Source organism: Portunus trituberculatus, chromosome 28, assembly GCF_017591435.1.
Source record: "Portunus trituberculatus isolate SZX2019 chromosome 28, ASM1759143v1, whole genome shotgun sequence".
Classification (NCBI taxonomy): domain Eukaryota; kingdom Metazoa; phylum Arthropoda; class Malacostraca; order Decapoda; family Portunidae; genus Portunus; species Portunus trituberculatus.
The window spans coordinates 10,787,152-10,808,419 of NC_059282.1; the positions used below are offsets into that span (position 1 = coordinate 10,787,152).

The following is a 21,268-nucleotide window of genomic DNA, read 5'->3' on the forward strand; positions in this document are numbered from 1 at the left end:
TGCAAAAAAAAAAAAAAAAAAAAAAAAAAACGATATATATTTGCATACATGCTGATGCTATAGGCCACCACACAAATATACTTGCTTCCGATGCTTTAAATGCTCATATCTTGTCTTTTCACATTCTCAAGTGAGATAACTCCTAGATGCTACTCTCCATTCATGTGCATGTCTTGGCTCCTTCACCTCTCTTTACCTTTAAGGATGTAGGCATATTTCCCCCACACCTCCTCACAAGTCCTTCATGAAGTGTGAGGTTTCTGTTCTTGCTAAGAGCTGGGGCTTGTCTGTAATAGTACCTGTTTAGTGAGAGATTCAACTTTGCGCCAGTAATGGAGAGACTGAAGGAAGATAGCCAAGAAAGTATGAAACAGTTATGAAACAGCTGTTTGTATCAGTGCATGCAAAGAAAAGGCCATAAAATAATACTAGATATTATATTTTCACCACACAAGATTACAGACAAGCTTAATCATACATAATCACAATAAAAAAAGCTGGCCTTATACTACCACGCTGAATGGGATGGATGCCGTGCAGTGCAGGGCAACCACGGCACCATCACGTCATTGTCACCACCGGTGCCCCACACTGGCCCTGTCACCCTTCACCTTTCACCCTCCAGACATGTTACTCAAGTGAAGGAAGGCTGCTTCACCCTATATCTCCTCATACCTTTTCAAGCATACCAAAATGTCCAAGAGAATGAAGCTTGAAAAACATGATTTTCTGTTGGTTCTGTTGTACTTTGAAAATAATGGAAATAGTGTTGCCTCTCCAAAATAAGAAAGAGATAATGGAGCAAGATATTATGAGGTTGGCAAAACAAGAGACTGACTCCTTCACACTCAGACCTTCATTCCTGTAGTAACAAAGTAAAAATACTAATACTGCAGGTTCTACATTCGTTACTTACAACATGTGTTTACTGCAATGCAAACTCTTGAGATCAGTGAAAAGCCAGTCACTGCACCATTAGCTTACACAGCAGCCTGCAAACACTGCAGCTCAGCAGCCTGACGGTAAGTGACCGACCAACATGCCAACTGTCACACTAGGAGTCTACATATCTTGACCTTGCACTGAGAGGTGAGGTATCACACTAAGTAGTCTATCTTGGTCCTGCACACACTGAGGATGGCGCATGGAGTCCTGGAGCGGGCCCTATTTAGAAACACTTAGGTCTCTCACCACAACTGTTTTCAAAGGCCACAGAGGTGAATAACCAGGTTCTCAAGAGTGTTTCCTGTTAGTAATGTAACAATCACTGTTAATATTTTACCAGAACACAAAAAACACTCTTATAAAACTACTATATAACTTCAACTAGAGCCTTTGAAAGTAGTGGAGGTGTGGTACAGAATTGTTTCAGATTACAGTCCTTGGTCAGGTAGAGTAATATCACACTGGCTTGTCATCCCCCATTATTTGTCTCACTCTTCCTCTTTTCTCTCCTTTGTCATCACCGATGAGGCTTTGAAACAAACAGGTCTTGCAAACAGAGTACAGTATTCTAATTTGTAAGAGCCATGCTTCTCCTTTCCTGACTTATCACACTGCTGCCTTGTAGTTAAAAGCATTTATATATTGCAATTGATACAACATTTAAGCCATAGGACTTGGACAAATTATTCAAGGAGGTTTACTCTCCTTATATCACAAGCTGCTTCACACAGAACCATGATAAGAACAAAACATGTCTATACTCTTCCTTCTGCCTCATATATTTCAGTCATTATATTTCTTTTTCAGTCTAGGCAAGGGTTCTCTGGCTATATCAGCTTGGTGTTGGGTGTGTGGTTAGCTTACACAGCAAAATCTGACAGCTTTCAACAAGTAAGTACAACCTAGTGACAGAGAGAAAGGTAGATATTTAGAGCTGAGAGAGTGGAGATAGATACATGTAGTAGCAGTAGTAATAGTGTGTGAGGGTCATTTTGTCTCAACACTTCCATATTTTTCCTTTATTTTTACAGTACATAATTGATGCTATCAGAGTTCAAACCTTTAGTAATGAAGTAATATGAGTGATGGGCAATCCCAGTCCTGGTGAGGAAGGGAATGCTATGCTTCGTACAGTATCGGGTTACATTGAACTGGTACTCTCGGAAACCTGATGATTCATAAGTGTTGTTCAATGGAATATGTTAAGAGAGACAATGGAGCAAAACTGTAAGCAACACACGTGCTTCAGTTTGCAAGGGAAAGTTTCACCATTAACTGGTCAATGCACTTTTGCCATTCCTAAACCATTAAAGTCTTATCTAAGCAACTTCATTGCAACTGAAGCACAAGTACTAGATGGCAAATTCTTAATCAGTACAGTCTGTTTGATGAACTCTTTTCAGATACAAGATCAGGGAAAAAATAAATAAGCTTCTGTATAAAAACTGACAAAGTTTTACAAACATGATAATGTTACAAAATATTTGGTCTGAGGCTTCTTAGTTTTTATAAGAAGAAAATCAAAAAATAAAAATGTACCTTGATGAAGTAGAAGACAACAAGTGTTTCTTATACTGAATGTATTCATTCACAATAAAGCATCCAGTATTTGATTCTTCCCCAAAATGAAGGGAAACTTTTGTTGCACATCTTTAACAAATGTGTTTTGAAGACAACAGGAAGAATTAGATCAGTGATCTTGTGTCCTTCCCGGCCACTCACTGCTCACTGACTGAGCTGTACTGGAAACAACCTGAGGGGAAAAAGCCCCAAGGGAGCTGCACCAACTGTGTGGTGTTGTGGTGGTGTGGGGGCGGCCACCACACCACACCTGAGTACTGGTGGTGCAGTAGTGTGGTGGTGTGGTATGGTGTTCCCTGGGGCAGCCGCACGCCACGCCTGAGTAGTTAGTGGTGGTTCCCTGGCTGGGGTGTTGCCGGGCATACAAATGATTGGTTACACAGCTTATTGATACATTCAAGGCAAGGCTCTGATTCACATGGAAATCAATTAGTACTTGTTCAATATTAAATTTCACTTTAGGAGATATTTTGTGAACATTAAGTAATATAATTTACATTGTATAAGGCTATAATCAGCACAGCAAGATGACAAAGACACACGCTCACTCACTCACACACACACATACACACACACACACACACACACACACACACACACACTAAGCATCCTAAACATAACGGGGAGGGAGGCAGGCATGACCCTCAACTTGTCTTGTAAACTTGTGTGTGGTGTGGAAATGTAAATAATTGCTTGCCATGCCAAGAATTGGGTCCTTCCTTCATGACGGCACACAGTTTTTGTTGCTAACTTGCACATTTACATAATATATGTAAAGACATGGTGATGTGTGTGCACTTAAATGAAAGCTTGCCGGCCTCTTTCAACCTGTACCTCACACGTACACATTGCATACATGTCGCAGTACATTCAAAATAATAATAATAATAATAATAATAATAATAATGATAATAATAATCATTTGTCAACTGAGACTTGTTGGAATATATGTAATAAAAAAATCTGCCTTACATTCAGAGCTAAATCTTTTATACACACACACACACACACACACACACACACACACACACACACACACTTGCTACTATGCCAACTTTCTTCAGTACACATACTGAAGAAGACATTACCACAACACACACACACACACACACACACACACATGCATTTCTTGTAACACTGATTTATTTCTCTTTGGCAGACTTTACAAAAAAATCAGCAGCTTTAAAAAAAGAAAAAAATACAAATCTGTCTTATCACAATATGGCTTCTTAATGCACATAGCCATCTGCATGTTAGTTCTCTGTCTCTCTTTTTCACTGCAGCAGCTGACCCAGGAATTGTGTCAGACAGAGAGGGACTCCGCACTTGGGTCTGGTGAAGACTAGCAGGTGGAAGGCTGGTTAACACAGAGAATCATTCAGTATGCTGCTCTATGATTCACTTGTCTTTAGTTTTTCATCCTCATTCTCCTCCTTCTTGATCTCTCCCTTGTCATCATCACTGCAAGGAAGGAGCATGTTAGAGGAAAGGCCCCTACTTTGTATATGACTATATGCTCTCATGTGGGGTTCCAAATAATTATTTTACACTACAAGAGACTAAGGGTTTTAAGTTTGTGTGTGAGAAAAGTCTCCTGTTTTGTGTACAACTAAATATTTTTACGTGGGATTTAGGAAAAACTAAGTAAGTCCATTCTATCATGAAAGGAGACTAATCCTTCTTAGAAATACTAGCTTTGATTTAGAGAGATTTGATAGAGGTATTTAGGTGGGACTAGTACTTTACATTACATGAGACAAAAGCCCTTAAATCTATGTTTGCTTTAGAGTGATATGATACACATCAGAGGCAGCTTTGGCCAATGACAGCCGCCATGAAGGATGACAAATGTCACTTTTGTTAGACTTATATGTAGGAAAACTGCTTCATCAATTAGGGAGTCAACAGTACATGACACTACCAACAAACTACATGATGCTAACCACAAAAAAAAAAAAAAAAAAAAAAAAAAAATTAGCAATCACATTAAAACTCAGTATCTAATTATTTCTGGAATGTTTTTTTCAAATCTGCTGAGTAAATCATTTGTCAAAACAATCTGCACCACACAAACAAACCATGAGATAGTGCACACTAGTCAGCTATTAAATGCATCCCAACCTAAGTGACATAATGAAACCAATGACAACTCTTACAGACCATACACACGCAACACTGACACAACACATGCCTAACCTTCCACCATGCCAACACCTTCCATCCACCTGAACCCGACAAGCCACCATGCAACACTCAGGCTACAGCAGTGTTGGCTTGCCGTATGACCGCAGGCTGCTGCTTGAGTCATCCAGCAGGTTGTTGAGGGAGCGGGTGGTGGGCAGAGGAGGAGGGTGTGGCTGTGGTGACTGGCGTGTGTCTATCGCTGAATCTAGAGTGTCCATGCTGAGGCTGAGACCTGTGTGCTGTGATATGTCACTACTGTGTCCCGTGCTTCCTTTCTCTGGAGGTTTCTTGCCCTTGCGAGCAGCAGGGAGAGGGGTAAATGGCTGTGTCTTGGTGTTCTGCAGTGCATCTTTTCCTTGTCTTCTAGGAGGGTTGGGACGGGGAGGCCTTGTGGGGATGATGGGGTCATCGTACGGTGCTATTCTGTAAGCTGTCTGTGTCTGTGTTTGGTGAGGCACAGCGTCTGTGGGCTGGTAGTGGGTGCTGCAGGATCCCACACTGGGAGGCCCTTGAGATCTGCTGTATGGTAATCTTAAAGGACCATTCAACATTTCTCTACCTTGTGATCTGCTGTTTGTCAATCTTGGAGGACCATTTAGTATTTCTCCATCTTGAGGTCTATTGTCTGTTACTCTTGGAGGACTGTTCAATATTTCCCTACTGTTTGACAGGAAAGACTGCATTCTGAGATTATCATTGTATTTTTCACTTTTTCTTGGTGGGATGATGTGTGTGAGTGCATCTCCATTGCTCCCTATTAAAAGATGTGTACTTGGCTGGCTGAGCACCTCACTACTTCCAAACTCCAGGGCCTCTGTGCTGCCAAAGGTATAATGTGGGACCTGTAAATCTTGAAGCATTTCTGTGCTGCCCAAGAGAAGGTTTACTAATCTGCTGGGGTGAGGAATTTCTGCCAAGTCATAAACCATGTCTTCTGGTGACACAGGGTGCATTTTGGTGGCTTTATGTAGGAAGGGGTTATCTTCCCTCTCTTTGAATGGCTGTTTCTTCAGAAGGACTTGTGCCAGTAATTCTTGACTGTGTGTTAGGTGAGGGCTTTGAGTGGTTGGCTTCTCCCTCAGCTCAGTGACGTCCAACACCTTCTCATAGATTGAGTCATCAGAGTAGGACTGGTCGAGTAATGGAGAGCTGGTGCTGTTCTTCAATCTATTCTCATCCGGTGAGTGAAAGAAATCGTGACCTGTGACAATTAAGGAATGGGCGGTTTCCTTCCTTGTGCTCTTCCTGTGTAGCTGCTGAATGACGGGTTTGGTGTTCTGTGTGGCCTCAGTCCCTGGTGGGTGTGGTGGGTGTTGAGGTATGGCAGTCATTGCAGTGATGTGGTGGTGCTGTGGCAGTCTGAGTGGTGCCTGGTGGGCCTCCTCACTCCTGTCAGACACATTGGTGCCTCTCCACACCTGCGGGTTCTTACCAATGCCTTCATGGGAGGAACGTCTGAAAGTTGGCAGTCAGAGTTCATCAACATGTCTGACTATCTCAGAAAACCTGATTTGGTAAGTTACACATGACAAGGTTATTACAAATACACAATTTAAAAATTGACTGAAGTGAATGTGCCAACACAACTTAAAAATTTCATGAGTGGAATCAGTGACTTATGAAGGAAATAATGAGGGAATGTGTAGAATGGTGACATATTGAAGCATGATTAGGTGGAATGCTGGACACTTCAAAACAATGTGACTCTTGACAGCCTTGGCCCACCACGGAGACATTGGTAAGCACCCACACTAGCTACAAATACCATGTGTTTAGACTAGAGAGAGTACAAAAAACATAACATGATAAACTAGTGACATCGTGGAGAACTCTTCACATTTTAGAGACAATACAAATACGTATACAGTAATACTTGACATTCTTAACCCCTTCAATACGGTGACGCCTATGTAGGCGTCATGAAGCCCCAGTAGCAAATACGGTGACGCCTACGTAGACGTCATATTTCTTTTCTGAGCTTTCTTCAGTTCAGTTGTCCCGTATAGTGTGTTGGATACCAACTACACACGCCATATGCTGTCCTTGAAATCCTAGTGCTCCTCCCACCATCCTTGTCTCCACCAATCACTAAAGATAAGCTACATGCATCCCGCCTTGTGTCTAAAATTACCCAATGGCATAGACTGTTCCCATCTCTCTCTCTCTCTCTCTCTCTCTCTCTCTCTCTCCATCTCCATTTCCTCCCTCCCCATCTCCCTTCCCCTCTCCCTCCTCTCCTCTCGAAGATAAGTTACATGCGGGGTCCCGCCTTGTAACATTCAAGAAAACACACACACACACACACACACACACACACACACACACACACACACACACACACACACACACACACACACACACACACACACACACACAAATACAAAACAACAAATTTTCTAATCTCTCTCTCTCTCTCTCTCTCTCTCTCTCTCTCTCTCTCTCTCTCCTTCCCTCTCCTTCCTCCTCCCCTCTTCCTCTCGAAAGATAAGCTACATGCGTCCCGCTTGTGCTGTCTAAAATATTAGCAAATGTCACACACTCTCTTTCTCTTTTTCTCCGAAGAGAGAAGCGTCCACTTTCCTCTTCGAAGGCGATATAGTGACTAAAAAATAGCAGCATAATACACAAAGATGACAAGTACGACAAGCTTGCACGAGTTTCCCGCACTCGGGCACGCGGCACTACCACCCGTATATCATACAAGTGGGCTTTTTTAACATCCGGCGCGAAGGGGTTAAGTGCAACAAATACATGAGGAAATTTTGAGGTAATCTTTATATTTCTGAATGGAACAAGCATAAGGTAAACTCCTAATTGTTGCTACTAAACTCAATAAACACCAGTACTGACAAGAACCAAAGATGACTGAACTGGTAATATGAAAACACAGGAAAGAACCCATGATAAACTGATATATATTTGCAGTCAGTGTGTTTGTGGTTATCTGCTCAATGAAATTTTAGTATCAAATGCTTGTGACTGGAAGAAATGAAGTATGTTAACACCTTTAATATTGAGATGCATTTTTACCTTGATTTTTTGGGTGTGATTAGACAATTTTATTTGCATTAGGGAGAGTCTATGGAGGTCAAAAGATTAATGGCCTTTCTTTACTATTCTAATCTCAACATATATTTCTGAAGCTTTACAAAATTGCCAAAATAGTAAGCAGAATGAATATCAAAATGAATCATTGTACTAAAGAAATGAATTTTTGACAGGAATATTTGTCAGTCAGTCAGTCTTTGGTATTTAAGAAGCACTGACAGAACACACTCCCTTCATTATCAATCAGAGAACAAGATACTCCCACAAGAAATACAAGATCAGATGAGCATATTTCATTTCAAGATACAAAATAACACAATGCAAGTAAAAATGAGACAACTGTACATCAACTGAGAGAAACATTCACACCATATCAAAGAAATTATTACCCAACACTAAAGAAAAGAAATCATATGAGAAGATTTCAACACACTCCAAGATTAGAACAACACACTCAAAGTAGAAGAGAAACAGTTGTACATCAAGTGAGAGAAATATTTACCACATACACACACACACACACACACACTGCCAGATGATCTCAATTATAATCACAAGTTAACCCACACACATATAGGACGTACATACACACCACCATACAAATATACAACAGACTGCCTAAACAATTGAAGTATAATTATAATCCCATACAAGTACAAGTCTAGGTGCATACAATCACATAGCTTCATTAATGCAAGATAATACCTCACAGTAATCTCGTATAAATATTGAGATTAGTGTAATAAGGTTAGTTTTCTTGATGCTTATTGACTAATCTTTTCTGTACAGACATTTCACATTCCCAGCACTCCTGTCACTGCATGGGATGGAAAGCTTGAGGTAATCCAGGATTGTAAAGACTACCACCAGCCTTTACAGGATACAGGTTCACAATTGAGGAATTTCAAAGGTTATCAAATATGGGTAAAACTTGGAAAAATGCCCAGAAACAAACATTTAAAAGCTTGACATAAAATTATAATAATGGATTAACAACAATAAAAGCTACTGCTACCATTTAAAGGTAGGAGATTGACAAATAAGACATTCCAAGATGTTCACACATTCATCAAAACTTGGAGAAATGCCCAAACAAACATTTACTGTACAAATGGAGAATGGGGAGAGAAAGGCTTGACACAACAAAATAATGTAATAATAAATACTCCACAGCACATAATGGCAGTCTTCCGAGCAAACGTACAGACAAACATGACTTCGCTTGGTTTAGATCACTGTAATTCCTTTCCGAGAGATGTAGTTTTCATTTCAGGTAGGAAAGAAGTGCAAAAATAAGCTTTGGTGCAGAATTCTCAAATCCACCAACTCTGTCACAGTAATCCTGCCAACCAGGATACTGAGTGCCATGTGTAGGTGTGAAAGCTTCCTACAGCCTCCCTTATTCTCTTCTCTAAAGTTTTCATGTGACTGGCCTATGCATTCCTACATTGTTTTGAAATGTGCAGCAAACTGACACTATTACTACCAGAAGTCTTACCTGATTACAAATAAGGTACCACATTATCCAAATCAAAATAATCTGGCATCTTATAATTAAACAGTTGTTCTGGTAGGTATAAAGTATATTCACTGCATATTCTAAAAGAAAGTGGGAATATATAGATCAATCAGCAAATGAGGATGATAGTGAAATGTTACCATGACAACGTCACTGACAAGAGTTGGTAAGACAGAGACTTATTGCAATGATTGAGAGATGAAGAGGCAGGACACAAAAGGGAACCAAGATGCAATAAGAGTGTTGCAGTGTAAGACAGGGCACAAAACATGCAAGGGACTACACACTAATGGACAATACAGGAATAGTACCACCACCATCATAAAGAGTGTGGTAACAGTGAGTAAACAGTGTATCATGCATTTCAAGACAAAGTGTGCTGGGGACTAGAGATTAATGGACAAAGACAGAGAGAACACACCATGAGGAACTCTTCCCTAGTCACCAGAGGAACAGCAGCCAGTGCAAGTCACCACACATGCTGGGGACACTACACACACATACACAGTACACATGCTGGGAGCTCCTCATAAGTCAACACAAAGACAGTAGCTACACCTCCTCAAGCCAGTGTAAGCTACTGCACATGCTGGGGACACTACACATTACTGGACAACACAGACAGACGGACAGACACCACACTAATCAAGGCAGGGATGAGAGTTACCCTTGAATCATGGGAGTGGTTTCTGTGGGTTCTGAGGAATCCTTCTTGTCAGAATTGGGTTGTTCTGGCTTGAGATCCTCCTTCTCAATCTTCATCTGACCATTGCCCTCATGCTTCTCATCACTAGTGTCAGCGAGACCAGGGAGAGAGAGGCTCAGTTAGGCCTACCACTCATAACCCACACCAAGGAATGGAGGCACCTAGTACACTCAAGCTGGCCAGCCTGCTACAGTATGGCACTCTCAGGTTGTGGGCAAAACTACTGCATGGTGTTTCCTTGACCCAGTGAAGCTGTGTCAAGTAAAAAGATGCTCCAAACTGACTTTATTGTATATTTGCAAGAGTGACCTTGAAGTGACCTGCTTGACTTGAGACACTCACTAAGCAGCACTCGGCACCGAACAATAACTCAGAGCTATGAAACAAGCGAAAACACAGCAGCACTTGACACAGATGATTACCATTACCACATGTCCAAACCACTTTCCTCTCACTGATAAGACCCCAACCACACCATCAACACCCTCCCTATTTAGTCTACTGGAGTATAGTGGAGTGCATTATGTCTGAGATGGGAGACAGCCTTATGATACTGATGGTTTGTACAAGTAGTTCAGACTAGACTACAGCAAAACACCCCACAGTGTGAGGCCAAGGCACCAACTACCGAGCATGAAGGAACAAAGAAAGATAGTGAAGAGTCATGCCCAGCTTTGGAGCATCACAAAAACACTCATTTGAAGGCGGCACCAAAGAACTGATCTGATGGCACTATGAAAGGAAATTATCTGAAGGGCAGCATGAAACAGAGGATGGTCGCTGGGATAGATGCTTGGAGTGACTCGGGGAAGACGTGTGAAGTGTGACACACCACTGACCAGAACAAGGTGATGACCAAGCCCTCAGTGGCTATTGGTCAGCCTGAGTATACTGCCACCAGTGAACAGCCAAGCTGGGCACAGACTGTCACCTCTCACCTGACTAACTGTTTAACAACCATCCAACTGCTTGCCACTGTAAATACTGATATCTGTCATCTAAACACATGCACTGTTGCAGTCCATATACTCGCCGCAGTGGACTGGATGAGACAGCATTCGCACGGTGTGGTTACTCAAGTTTGACATTGGACTTCTTAAGAGAAACAAGTCTCACACTTATTAACCCATGTCATGTTTCTGCTTCTGACCAATATCCCTTTTTCCTTCTAGATTCTTCATTTCCTTTAATCATTCACCCCTTGCAATTTCAAGGAGCTGGTTGAGGAAAACTGCTGCCACTTTAGCTTGTGTATCCTGAGTGGCAGGTACCATACCAAGGAAGGAGCGAGGAGATTGAAGGCCCCTCCTCCATACATAGTATTAGGAACAAATTCTGAAACACTTCTGGCTGCACCTCAACTACTCTCAAAAGGCTCTAGTTGAAGTGATAGATTAACAAGACTTCTACATTATCAGCAGGAGAAACAGTCTTGAGAACATCGCTAATCATCTCCGTAGCCTTTGAGAATAGTTGTAATGAAAGCAAAATGTTTGAGAATACAGGTATTATTCATATAATGAGACAGGTTTTGCTTTGGCTACCTTCCTGCCTCCTTTATATGGAAAACTGGTGAGAAATGGTGCACAATTTGAAAAGCACATACAAATATTTTGAATCTGGTGCAAAAGCAATATCGAACTTGTGTAACCACTGAAAACAAAAAAATAAATACTGCAAGCACAAGCCTCAATAAATAAATAAATAAAAAAGAATAAATAAAAAAAATAAAAAAAATAGAATAATTAAACAAAACAGCTTCAGAACATGTGTGTATTTATCTATGTAACTGTATCTCTTTAACTGTATTTCACAATGCCTGAGCTACAGTCCCATGGTTCAGTTGTTCATCTCACATTTCCCCAGTCAGTGTGAACTCTTTCCACTCTCCACTCTTCACTGACAGGAAAACTGGATAAATGCAGATGCAGAGATGGAACCACAGGAATATGACTCAGACTCTGTAAAATAACAACTAACTAAACACACACAGACACACACTAAAAAAAAAAAAAAAGTAAGCACACACGCACACACCAGACACTTCTTTCTGGCTAACTCAAAATAAACATTAAGAAACGATGCATCCAACACCAAGAAAGTCTCATAATTCCACCTTACTTTTGTTTCTCTGATTTGTTATCAATGTTTTTCTCAGAGGGACTATGTGGCTCCTTCTCAGGGAGGATTTTCTCTTTCTCTTCTTTGAGTGTGGTGTCTTTCCTGGACTCTTCAGTCAGGGTGTCACCACTAGCAGGGAGGGAGAAGGAGGTGACAAATACACACACACACACACACCATACACCCAACACAAACCCAGCCTACACCCAACACATGTCTTGGCTGAACCCTGCACACGTTTCAGCTATACCCAGCACATATTTGTCCTACAGCTACAGCCACAATCACCACGGATACACCCACAGACACAGCTGTAATACTTGGCGAAAATTATATACTATTTACAAGTCTGGTACTGGCATATACTGAAGAGAGAAAACAGATGCATTAGTACAGTACAGTAAAGTACAGATACATATATGAGATGAGGAGACAAACTCAACGGGTGACTCTGAAGGAAGGGAGTCACCACGGCACCAGTCTTACCTTGCATTCTTGCCGTCCTCCAGCATGGTCTCCTTATCTTTATCCTTGGCACCGCGCTTGCTGGCAATGGTGGCGATGAGGCCGGCACTTCGGGTGAAGTAGCAGGTCACGTCCACCACCACCGCCACCACCAAGATGACGATGATGATGACAGCCACAATGACGCCAGCATTGGGACCGCTCTCCTGGGAGTTCTCGGCTGGGTCATGGCCTGAGAGGGAAGGTGTGTGTCAACCGTCTGTCTATCTATTTGTCCGGTGCAGGGTGCCAATGTAGCAGGCACTCGGCTACCCAGCAGTGCAGAGAAAGCCAATCCTTCTCTATAGTTACTACTTCAGCAGACAACTTACGACTTACCTTACCACTAACTGTCTAATGGCTCTTTATTTTGTAATGGTTATTCCCATTTTGGTGGTTTAGTAACACTTTGGTTATTTTTAATTCATTCTTCAATACACTATTGAGCTAACTCAAGTAGTAGTGTTAGTCAAAGACATCTGATATATAAATAGTAATAGTTTGGAGGAAGCATCAATTTCCTGAAACATGAATGGGAATGTGTTAGTTCACTAGGACACCTTCCCCTTACCACAAGCACACCCTCACCAGCACCATCACCATATCAAAACAAAATTAGAACACAGACATGAAACACTCCTGCCCATCTGGTATTAGAAAACAACAAGAAAGAAGCAGGTGGCGTGGCACAGGCATTATGGGATGAGGAGTGAGATGAGGCTTGTTACCAATCAGTCAGTCACTACCAACACAACCGCCAAGCACAAACAAGAAATAAAACAAAAATTTGTCTAGAGGGAGATGTGTGAAGAAAAACCACTCATGGTGACAACTCAGTGTGGTCTCATTGTGACTCAGAGGAAGGAAAGACCTACATTTTCCTTGACATGGGATGAAATGAGAAGAGAAACACTGGTGCATGATACAGAAATGGAAAGCAAAGGGAAGGATGATTAGGAGTAAATTATTCTGTTTAATTTGTTGAGAAGATCTAAAGCCTAAAGTTTTCTTAACATGGGATAGAATGAGAAGAGAAACACCAATACAGGAAACAAAAATGGAGAGCCAAAAGAGAGATAAGGAGGAGTAAACTATGCTGTTGTAATTTGTTTGAGAGCAGTTTAATATTATTCCCAGTACACAAAGAGAGCGCCATTTGATAAGTCACCCCTGTAGGAACCAAAGCATGAAGTTATTGTTTATTTAACCAAGGCCAGGAAAGCAGAGACAAAATCAATCAAACTTGCCCAGAGAGTGACTTCACACTTCACTTGCAGCAGCAGCATCTGGTCGGCTGTCACATCACCTCACATCACCTCCCCTCACCTCACATCATACCACATCACCAGTTGAGGTGTTCATGCGGTGTACAGTACAATCAGTAGTACAGACACCCTCCATTAAGAGAACAAAGCCATTCAAGGGTTGAAGCTTTGGCCTGAATGCAAACACAATCACAATGATCATCAAGTCATTACTACCTCTGCATACACCTCAGCCTCTATTCTGAAACACTTTACTCTCTCAAGGCCACAGAAATTACTTTAATTTGTCATTTGAACTGTAAAAACATCCTTAAATCCAAGTAACTTCTACTAAATCCTTTTGAAAGCAGTGGAGGTTGGCACAGAAATGTTTCAGAATATGTTCTCCGGTCTGGGTACCAGCGAGGGTGTGGTGCAAATCACTTTAGATCTCTTTGGGCAAGCACACACACAGGACAGATACATACATGGCAGGGCAGGGCTGCCAGCCTCCTACTCTTGCCAGCGGCGCCATACAACCACCATGTTGAGACGTGTTCTCATTTTTTTCTTCTTTTTAAACTAATCAAACCCACTCTAGCCACAGAGCAAGAGCACCCACTGGTCTGTACGGCTCAACTCCAGCCACCACACCAAGCAAAGTGTACTGAAATGGTTTCTGCCTAGCCCTGGGTCTCCATTGGGTGTTTGTGGGCAGTGAACCGCACACACTCAGCAACAATCACCACTGTACACCAGCTGGCCACTCAACAACACCACCTCTCCAGCTTGTCATGATAAACACAATGACAATAATATCAGAAATAATAATTAATAATCCTAAGAACAAAATGAAAAAAACAAGAACAACAACAATAATAACAACAATAATGATAATGATAATAATAACAATAATAATAATAATAATAATAATAATAATAATAATAATTATAATAACAACAATAATAATAAAAATAATAATAACTGATAATAATGATGATAAAAAAAATAACCAGTTATAATTTCTCTTTGCCTAATGAAAAAGAAGAAAAGAGAGAGAAAAAAAAAGGAAAACATTCAAAATATTGTAACTCAGCATATTCAATAACAAATTAGTACAAGAGCATGAAGATTCCTACAACAGTTAAAGGATCAGTGAATGAGTGAGTGAGTGGGTGAGTGAGTGGGTGGTTGGGTGAGAGAGAGAGAGAGAGAGAGAGAGAGAGAGAGAGAGAGAGAGAGAGAGAGAGAGAGAGAGAGAGAGAGAGAGAGAGAGAGAGAGAGAGAGAGAGAGAGAGAGAGAGAGAGAGAGAGAAGAAAGAGAGAGTGAGCACCAGCCTTGGCAATAGGTGAAGTGAATAGATGTGTACAATTTTGCCAATGGTGAGTAAATTGTAGCCCAGCACTCTCACTGTGAGTGACACAACTCCTGCACCAGTGTGTGGGTCAGCTCAGAGAAACAGTGTCATTATATTCATTCCCACAAGGAGGCTAACTTAGGGGAAAAAAGGTTGATAAAATGACCTTTTTATCACATTGCATACTTAAAGAAGTGTACTGCATGTGACATTAGGTTAGGTTAAAGAATGTGTTAATATTTCTTTCCCATAAGGAGACTGGATTGAGGGCATGAATAGTAAAAAAAAAAGACTGTTTAACATATATCCTAACAGGATTATTGAAGGGATACTGATGATAATATTCTTTTTGAACAAGGATGCTGACTTCAGGGCACAGGTAGAGGGAAGAAATGATGCTTAATAAATACATAAGGAAGAAATGGCTTTGTTTTATCAATCAGAGTGAGAAGTGCATGATTCTGTCAATATACCGGGACTAACTATGGCTGAGAGTGCCAATGGTCATGCAGGTGCTACACTTAGTGCCTAAGAGTGCCACCTTGGTAATGCCCAGACCTGTCACTGCAAAAACACAACTTCAATTAAGAGCAACAAAAATGTGCTATTGGAAAAAATAAGGAAGAAAAAGTTTTGCTCCCATATTAAAGTTAATATATAGAATTAAATAATAGCACACTGTAAAAGTTGAAATGTAGAAAAAAAATGGATTTTTATAATCATCATCCTCAGCAAAATAAATAACAAGTTAATATGACAGGGTAGCAAAAAAAAAAAAAAAAAAAAAAAAAAAAAAAAAAAAAAGTGGCCTGACTACTATCAGTGTGTGTGAGTAGCATTGGCAGCAGGTTGGTGTGGGCACTTCCAGGCAACACCCACACAGAGAACCACAGATATTGAAGGAAGGACTCTCCTACCTCCTCTCCGCTGCACAGTAGGTAGCAATGACGTTGCTAGCTTTATTATTGGACTTTAAAGAGAAAGAAAAGGAGGAAAAAGGTAAGAGTAAATGAGCATCAGCAAACACAACAACACACACACTGCATAATGAGAAGACAGCAGCTCACTCACTGCATCGCTCGCCACTACCACTACTACCACCATCACCACCATCACCACCGCCACAACAATACCACCACTAACTCACATATGGCAGCAGCAGCACCAATGGGACAGTCACACTAAGCACCAGTTACATCAGTCCAGCACTAACATAACCTGCCACTTTAATATTCAGTCTAGCACAGTGTTTCCTCTCAGTCTTGTGTTCCTTGATCTCGTAGAGCATCAAGGAAGTGAAGACTGAGGGAAAGATGCAAAAGAGTGAGTAGCAGGTTCACAGACTCTTAAATTTATTGTTGTTATCACACAAAAAGCACAAGAACATTTCACTCACAGCACTCTAAATAATAAGAGAAGTCGCAGAGCTCATGAACTTCAAGAAACGGTTATTATTATCACTATTCTGCCACATCAACACTAACACTTGTAACACTTCCCTATCCTTCCTTTGCGAGTCACAGAGGTGTTGCTTGATGACACCAGAGTAATACCTTGGAAATAATTGATTAGATAATTTACGGTAGCATTACTTTGTCTGGTATTACAGTCTGAGTCATCACACACAGCACTTCTATAAGCAACCTCACTTTCCATTTAGAAACACTCCATTTGTCAAGAGTTGTGCATCAGACACTTTGCCTTCACACATTTGCTCTCCGACAGTCTGCTCTCAATTACCTAATGCTTGATTCCTTGCTAGTGTGTGTGTGTGTGTGTGTGTGTGTGTGTGTGTGTGTGTGTGTGTGTGTGTGTGTGTGTGTGTGTGTGTGTCCTTATATCTACTGAGCAGTGTTTGCAGAGGTGAGCCAGTGTTTATATTTGCTGTTGCTTATATCCTGCTTAGTTTTATATTCTTTACCAACCCTAACATGCAAACACACACACACACACACACACACAGAGAGACTGCAGCAGATCAAACACACACATACCATACTTTCTCTAGAACTTTAGCAAGACTCACACAGTTGCTAATACTAGTACTTATGGTAAGGCTGATCAACTCTCTGCTTCTCCCTTGATGATAAAAACACACACTATGTATCATTATAAAACATGAAAAAAAATTAAGTCCTTTAATAAAAAATTGGAAAAAAAAACATGGATGGGATACAGTATGTTTTATTGAAAGTCTACTGTGGTGGATTACTTAGAGTGAGGCCAGTAAGCAGTGAGGGGTGAGTGCCAAGCCTCCACCTCGTTACTAAGCTGACACTCCCTTTCCAATGCCTGGCAGTGTGGGCACAGAGGCACTGGGGTAGGTTAACGTTGGTACAGCCTCCAGTGTTTGCTTGACGTGCATCTCTATATAAATGGGATGTCACAAACTGCTGGGTTGTGACTCCACTACAGACAGAACAGTGGCTTTGCATCACAAACGTATCAAACATAGTTCAAAACCACATATAGCAAACCAGACGGCCCAACTTGAGGTAAAACAGCAGGTTAAAAATTCTCGTGGGTGTTTTGCTTTCACATCAAGTTTGGCAAAGCCACCAAGTCCCAGCCAAAATCAATCACGGCATCTGACGGAGCTGCAGTGAATGGAAGATGGTGCTGGACAACACAAGTGTGGGGGGACAACAAGTGCTACAAGCCACAACAAAAACAAGCCGGTAGGAACGAGTGGCCTGGGAGGTGCGCCCCAGGCAAGTGACACTTCTGGGCCACGGAATGTCTTGGCACATAAAAACAGTTTCTTTACATGCTGACAGGCATGCCATTTATACCAATTTGTAAAAGTATCTTTTGCTTCTGCATCATATACAAAAATACTTCAGAGTTCAGAAGCAAAAAATGAAGAACGGCAATGTACCACCACAACCCTTCCATCCTGAAGGCCTTCATTCTAAACCCCTGCCACACAGACAACAATCTAAGGAAGCACAGCAGCAGCAGCAGTGGCACCAGCGGCACCAGCCTCCTCAACACCTCAGTCACACCCGTACACTGTCACACACACACACACACACACACTTTCAGACTACAGTAGGTGACACCAGCACCTGAACAACAGCTGGTGCTGGTATCTATGTACAGTGTACACGCTCCAGACTGGAAGACATGTTCCATATGTAATAAATAAAATTGCCAGAGTAAAACACATCAAAACTTGTCAGCAAAGAGGAGCACAAAGCCTGGTGGAGAACAATCTGGAACTTTGCAACAAAGTGATCAGGTAACCAATAACCCAATATTGCTATTACTATGAATTATCATGATAATGCACACCTAAGCAAACCACCTTCACCTCTCAGTGTGCCTGTGTTAACTGCCTCCTGTGTTATCTTCAGAACACCAGCCAGCACTGACGCAGGAACTACAGACCTCTCTACCTGAACTAAGCTTTCCATTTGGTGCTCATCATTACTTATGTTTCCAATGGAACTCTTCTGGCACCTCATCTGTATTATCTATAATTTCATTTTGTTTTCTAAGCATTCCAAAATCTTCTGTCTATGCCAAATATTCTCTTTCTCTTAAACTTGTGTCCTTGTTCTGAGTTTATATTTCAAGTATTCTCTTTGTTATCTTGTACTCGTACTCTGTTCACAGCTTGTGCAGTGGGACAGTTCTTGCCGGGCCGCGGGTGACCAGGTCACACACATACACACACATGGTGGAAAAATGGAATGCATTGGATAATGAAGTTGTTACAGCACATAATGTGCATAACTTTAAGAAAAAATAAACGGAGATATGGAAACAGGACACTATGAGCCCCGCTCGAACCCTGTACAATACAACTAGGTAAATACAACTCAGTAAATACACACACACACACACACATATACAGCCAGCCCTTGCCTCACACACCTGTTAGCTTCCAAAAGCCCATCATGCAAGGTGGCTGGCAATCACCTTGACCCTTGACCTGGCTTACAACTAATGGGGTTATGTTGTAATGAACACATGGTAAGTAGAGGGCATTGTGAGTCACACCATCCTGAGTCAGGACCAGTAAAAGGCTTCATGCATCTGTGAGTGAGTCCATGTCATGTTGAGAAGCAGCACTCTTTTCAATACTTGATCAGTTCATGCAACCACAGCTTTCCTGTTCATTTTTCACAAACTACTACATCTGTCTAGCTATCCATCTATCTGTCTATCTGCCACTATTTGCCTACCTACAAACATACATACCAGAACTTGGTTACATGTGATTTCAGAATGTGTCACTTTCCAGGTTTGGATCTGCTTTGAGTGTGACACCATTTTGTGAGGCCAGACAGTTGTCAGCCATCCCTGGGGAGTGAGTGGGAGGTGTGGGAGGTGTGGGAGGTGAGGGGAGGGTGTGGCTTATGTCATGGGGATGCAAAAGTGAGACAACCTAAATGGTAATGGTTTGTTTGGAACTTTTGTGCATCGTAAAATGGGAGTCAGCTGGTGTGTTTGTAAGTTTTTTTTTTTTTCAAGAACAAAGTGCTGAGTATCATGTCATAATACATTAAGCCATGACAAGTGAGACTCTGACAGCCTCTTGTCCCTCCCTACACACATATCACACCCACCTCATTACCTTATGTCTCCCTTACTTGGAAGGAGTATACTCTCAAACTTTTGTTTAATTATCAATGTCTTTCATATTATTAGATATTACTGTTTCAGTTGCTTTAACAGTCAAATATAGCTGGAAGATTTGGCTGCTAAAAAGTGGAGTTATTCATGGCAACCTATTAATTTTTCACTTCTTTTCCCTTTATGAGAATGCTAAACAGTACTCTTTCACTGTCTTTTAGTATTGATACAGCTTTATAATACAAGATTATGGTGGCCAAAAAATAGTTATGTAGGGAAGTCACTATTCACAGTCTTTTCTTGAAGACACTGCTATATGTTACTGTTTCATGGTTTTTAATAGCAACAGCCTTAATACTATTGGTGGGTATAGATAGCATTGTGTAAGGCAGTCTCCTATGATTAAAGCTTTCTAGCTATGCACAGTGTGGTCTCCTCACAGCAGGTGTTGTTTACAGACTGGTGGCTGTACTGAAGTGCGGGATAAGCTGCTGAGCATCACTGCACAGCTCAGTGAAAGGTGAGAGGTGCCTTCATTGACATAAGTGCAAACCCCAACACTCAACACTCAGAGATCAAAAGACAACAAGGGTGGAAATGCTACTGGAAGAAAAGTCTGTTCCTTTGTTAAGCAGAGAGTTCTTTGTTCTGGTGGATGAGCAGGCTTCCTCTACTCTTGCCTGCCTGCCTGTCTGCTTGCCTGCGTGCCTGCCTGCTTGCCCTGCCTGGCTGGCATCCGTTCACACACCATGGACAAAATGCCACTTTGGAAAAATGGATTTATTGTTTTCTTCAAAAAGTGTAAGCTACAAACAACACTGGGACATGAGACTACACATTCTAAGCAACAACAGTCCATGGCAAATAAAAAGAAAAATTAAAAAGAACATAGTCAAAAACTTTCATTGGTTCAAAAGTTACGGAATGTTTACAGTTAAATGTGTGTTTTCTCCATGTCATACTCCTACTTCTTGTCCTCTCCCATCAGTGCATGGAAATAGTGAATGTGAAGCTTCACACTAAAGTGACACTGTGAGCATTAATGTTTCATGTGTCATAGCTTGACATAGCATCAGCCACATCATTCATAATGGTCTGTAGTTTGAAACACTATGCTCCCTCAACCCTGTTACTTTCAAAGACCACAGAGATGACCTGTTGGGTTTCCAAGAGTATTTCTCCTCTTAAATAATGAACAAATCTTGTTAATCTGTCACTAAAAGCATAAAAACATCCTTAAAAACTCATGTCAATCAAGTAGAGCTTTTTCAAAGTAATGGAGGTGTAGCACAGAGATGTCTCATATGACATTGTGCAGCACAGAACTCCTCACATGTCCTACTTCAGCCTCCACTCCCAGTTAGGCCAACACTGGTGTGGGGGGAGGCCAGATTCCTTGGGAGATGGCAGTGTAGAGATTGGTAGGTGTGTCAACACAGCTCGGACCAACCAACACACAAACACACATGCTAGCAAG

At 41.4% G+C, this 21,268-nt stretch overlaps 1 protein-coding gene across 11 annotated transcripts in view; it reads right to left on the reverse strand.

The window, feature by feature from the left end:
* Positions 1-423: 423 nt before the first annotated feature.
* LOC123510228 (fasciclin-2-like) overlaps positions 424-21,268 on the reverse strand; it is a 69,336-nt gene continuing 48,491 nt past the window's right edge. For 5 of the 11 annotated variants that reach the window (XM_045265182.1, XM_045265183.1, XM_045265185.1 and 2 more), the window contains 2 exons: positions 12,591-12,801; positions 4,737-6,165 (listed from right to left, as the gene is read on the reverse strand). In XM_045265182.1, coding sequence (XP_045121117.1) covers positions 4,785-6,165; positions 12,591-12,801 — 1,592 coding nt within the window. In that variant the 3' untranslated portion in view covers positions 4,737-4,784. Of the gene's footprint in view, positions 3,988-4,736; positions 6,166-9,944; positions 10,068-12,104; positions 12,234-12,590; positions 12,802-21,268 lie in introns of those variants that run through there. The other 6 variants (XM_045265186.1, XM_045265188.1, XM_045265187.1 and 3 more) reach the window with 6 other exon arrangements.